Source organism: Monoraphidium neglectum, assembly GCF_000611645.1.
Source record: "Monoraphidium neglectum strain SAG 48.87 unplaced genomic scaffold scaffold05915, whole genome shotgun sequence".
In the NCBI taxonomy this organism is placed as follows: Eukaryota; Viridiplantae; Chlorophyta; class Chlorophyceae; order Sphaeropleales; family Selenastraceae; genus Monoraphidium; species Monoraphidium neglectum.
The window spans coordinates 1-2,683 of record NW_014007718.1 but is presented as its reverse complement, the minus strand read 5'-3'; the positions used below and the strand labels follow the sequence as shown (position 1 = coordinate 2,683).

The 2,683-nt window shown below is 70.7% G+C and overlaps 1 protein-coding gene across 1 annotated transcript; it reads left to right on the top strand.

The window, feature by feature from the left end:
- Positions 1–167: 167 nt before the first annotated feature.
- Positions 168–2,593, top strand: MNEG_16039 (hypothetical protein; the record flags this gene model as incomplete). The annotated part of the gene is made up of 4 exons (XM_014035490.1): positions 168–357; positions 793–982; positions 1,440–2,405; positions 2,581–2,593. 4 exons carry the CDS (start codon positions 168–170, stop codon positions 2,591–2,593), a joined length of 1,359 nt encoding a protein of 452 aa, XP_013890944.1.
- Between the last annotated feature and the right edge of the window lie 90 nt (positions 2,594–2,683).

Here is a 2,683-nt window from a genome sequence, read left to right as displayed (position 1 = left end):
GGTCAGGTGGGATGGTCACGTGGGAGGGTGTGGATGTTCAGTCGCCCCGTGTGTGAGAGGGTTTGTGCAGTTGCAAATCGAGGCTCATTGTTGGTTGAGTTTAGAGGTTTGGAGCACAACGGTGAAGGGGGTGGGACAGGGGCAGCCCCAACGCACCTGCTCAGAACATGCCGCCGCCGGCCGCTGGCCGCCGGCCGCTCCTGAGCAAAGCCCCTGCTTCCTTCGCGCCCGCCCCCGCCGCCGCTTGTGCAGGCAATGCGGTGGTGGCAAGCACGCCCCAAAACCCGTTTTGGCTGGAGGTCATGCGGGAGGCGCTGCGGCGCGCGGGCGACCCAGCGTACGCCCAGCACGAAAACGGTGAGGGGGCGACGGCCGCACGAGACGCGTTGGACGGCGGCGCCGCGCGCCGGGGACGGTGTGGTGTATGTGCAGCCGCGGGGGCGCCGGGGGCGGTGTTGTGGGAAGCGGTGGGGTGCATGAGGTGGGGGCGCGCGGGGGCGCCGTTGCTGAGAGGCCCGATTGTTGCGCTGCCTCTCTTGGGGAGGTTGAGGTGTGTGGGTTCTGAGAATTGGCTTGTGTATCGGGAGCCGCTGCTGCTGCAGGGACAAACCTGGAACGCCTTGGCAATACTTGGCACACAAGGGGAGGGGGGTTGTGGGGGAAGGGGCAGCGGCGCGGCCCGCGGCCCATGTGCTCAACCCTGAAATACACCGCGCCACGCCGCCCAGTCACCCAGCCTTAAAGAGCCACCCCCCGCCGAAACTTACCGACTCGGCCGCAACAACCCTGCAGGCTTTGTGCGCGTCCTGGCCACCACGGGCCCCTGGATGGTGGGCGACGTGCTGCGGCGCTTCCTGGGGCTGCAGGGCGACGGCGCGCGGTTCTGCGGGGCGCCGCTGGAGGCGCATGGTGTGAGGGTGGCGGCCTACCCAGTGGGCAGCTGGTTCACGCCGTGCGGGCCCACTGACGTAGCCTGCGACATGTGAGGCGGCTGCACGCCCCCGTGCGCGCGTGCGTGCGTGTGTGTGTGTTTGTTTGTGTGTGTGTGTGTGTGTGTGTGTGTGTGTGTGTGTGTGTGTTTGTCCATGCATGTGCACACACGCGCTCACTTGTGTGTGAGCAATCTGTGCTTCTCGACATGTGTGCTTTGATTTTCTTGGGTTTTGCCAGGGGCCTGCCCGCATGTGGGTGCAAGGGCAGCCAGCCCGCTGCGGCTCAGCTCTGTTTCGGGGGCCGCAAAACAGCGCTTGCATGTATGTGTGTGCCAGTGCTGCATTGCCAGCAGCGTGCGCTGCCTTGATTGGCTGCAGCCACGAATTTCAGCGTCGCCGTCGCTGCCCAGCGACCGACAGCTGTGCCGTCAACGCCGTGCCGTCAACGCCACACTTTTGTTCGCACCACCCACACATGGCAACCCACACAATCCAACCCCCGCGCAGCGAGTGGCGGCGCCGCCGCGTCTACGCGCGCCGCGCAGAGGCCGAGCGCCTGGCCGCGGCCCCCGGCGGGCCCCACACCGCCTGGGCCTTGCAACCCGCGGGCCCCGCAGCAGCTGCCAGCGCCCAGCCGGCGCCGTCGCAGCCGCAGCCGCCGGCGCTCGGGGTGGTTGGTTGGCACCACTATGGCAGCAGCTGGTTCGGGGACAAGGGCAGGGCGATGGCAGCGGGCATGGCCGCGTCTGCGCGCGAGGCGGCGCGCTTCATGTCGGACCCCGACGCTTTCCTGGAGTATCGGTGCGCGTCTAGGGGGCCGCCGCGCAGCCAAAGCCGGCGTCTGCAGCAGCAGGGGCAGCAGCAGGGGCAGCAGCAGGGCCCAGGGGCGCCATCGGCCGCTGGCGGCGGCGAGCAGCAGCAGCAGCAGCAGCAGCAGCAGCAGCAGCAGCAGCAGCAGCAGCAGCAGCAGCAGCAGCAGCAGCAGCAGCAGCAGCAGCAGGACATCCAAGGCGCGCAAGAGGGCGCCGCCGCCGGCGCCCAGCAGGGCCAGCTGCGGCCGCCGCCGCCGCCCGCCCCGCGGCCGGCGTGGCGCGGCGGCCCCGAGCCGTTTCTGTGCGACGAGCTGCTGGAGGACGCGACAGCTGGCGGCGGCTGCGCGGCGGTCATCATAACCGGCAGCCCGTCGGGCCGCCAGAACCGCGACGGCAGCGGCGGCGGGGAGGAGGAGGAAGCGGAGGAGGATGAAGCGGAGGGGGAGGAGGGAGAGGGGGATGAGGGTGGTGGCGGTGGCGGCGGTGATTTTGATGCGTCGCTGGCGTGGGCGCTGCGGGAGCGCGGCTGCTTGGTCGTGCACATTGGGCCGGGCAGGGACGCGCCAGCGGCGCTGCGGAGCCGGCCGGCGCCGCTGGCATCACCTGCACAACAGCAGCAGCAGCAGCAGCAGCAGCAGCAGCAGGAGCAGAAGGTGGCCGCGTCTGACGGCCCGAGCGAAGGGCGGCCAGCCGCGCGGCGGCTCTTGCAAAGCGATGCAGCGCGAGCAAATCAGGCGCAGCCGAGCACACCCGACCGGCAGCAACAGCAGCAGCAGTTGGGCGATCTCATCCATGTGCGCGCGCGGCTCTCGCCCGCCCCTGCGCCCCTCGCGCAGCCCCCCGCGCTGACGCTCGCCGGCGCGCTCCGCGAGGCCGACGCGCGCGCCGCGCCGCGGCTGGGGCTCGCCCCTGACCTCGCCCGCGGCGAGGGCGCGCGCG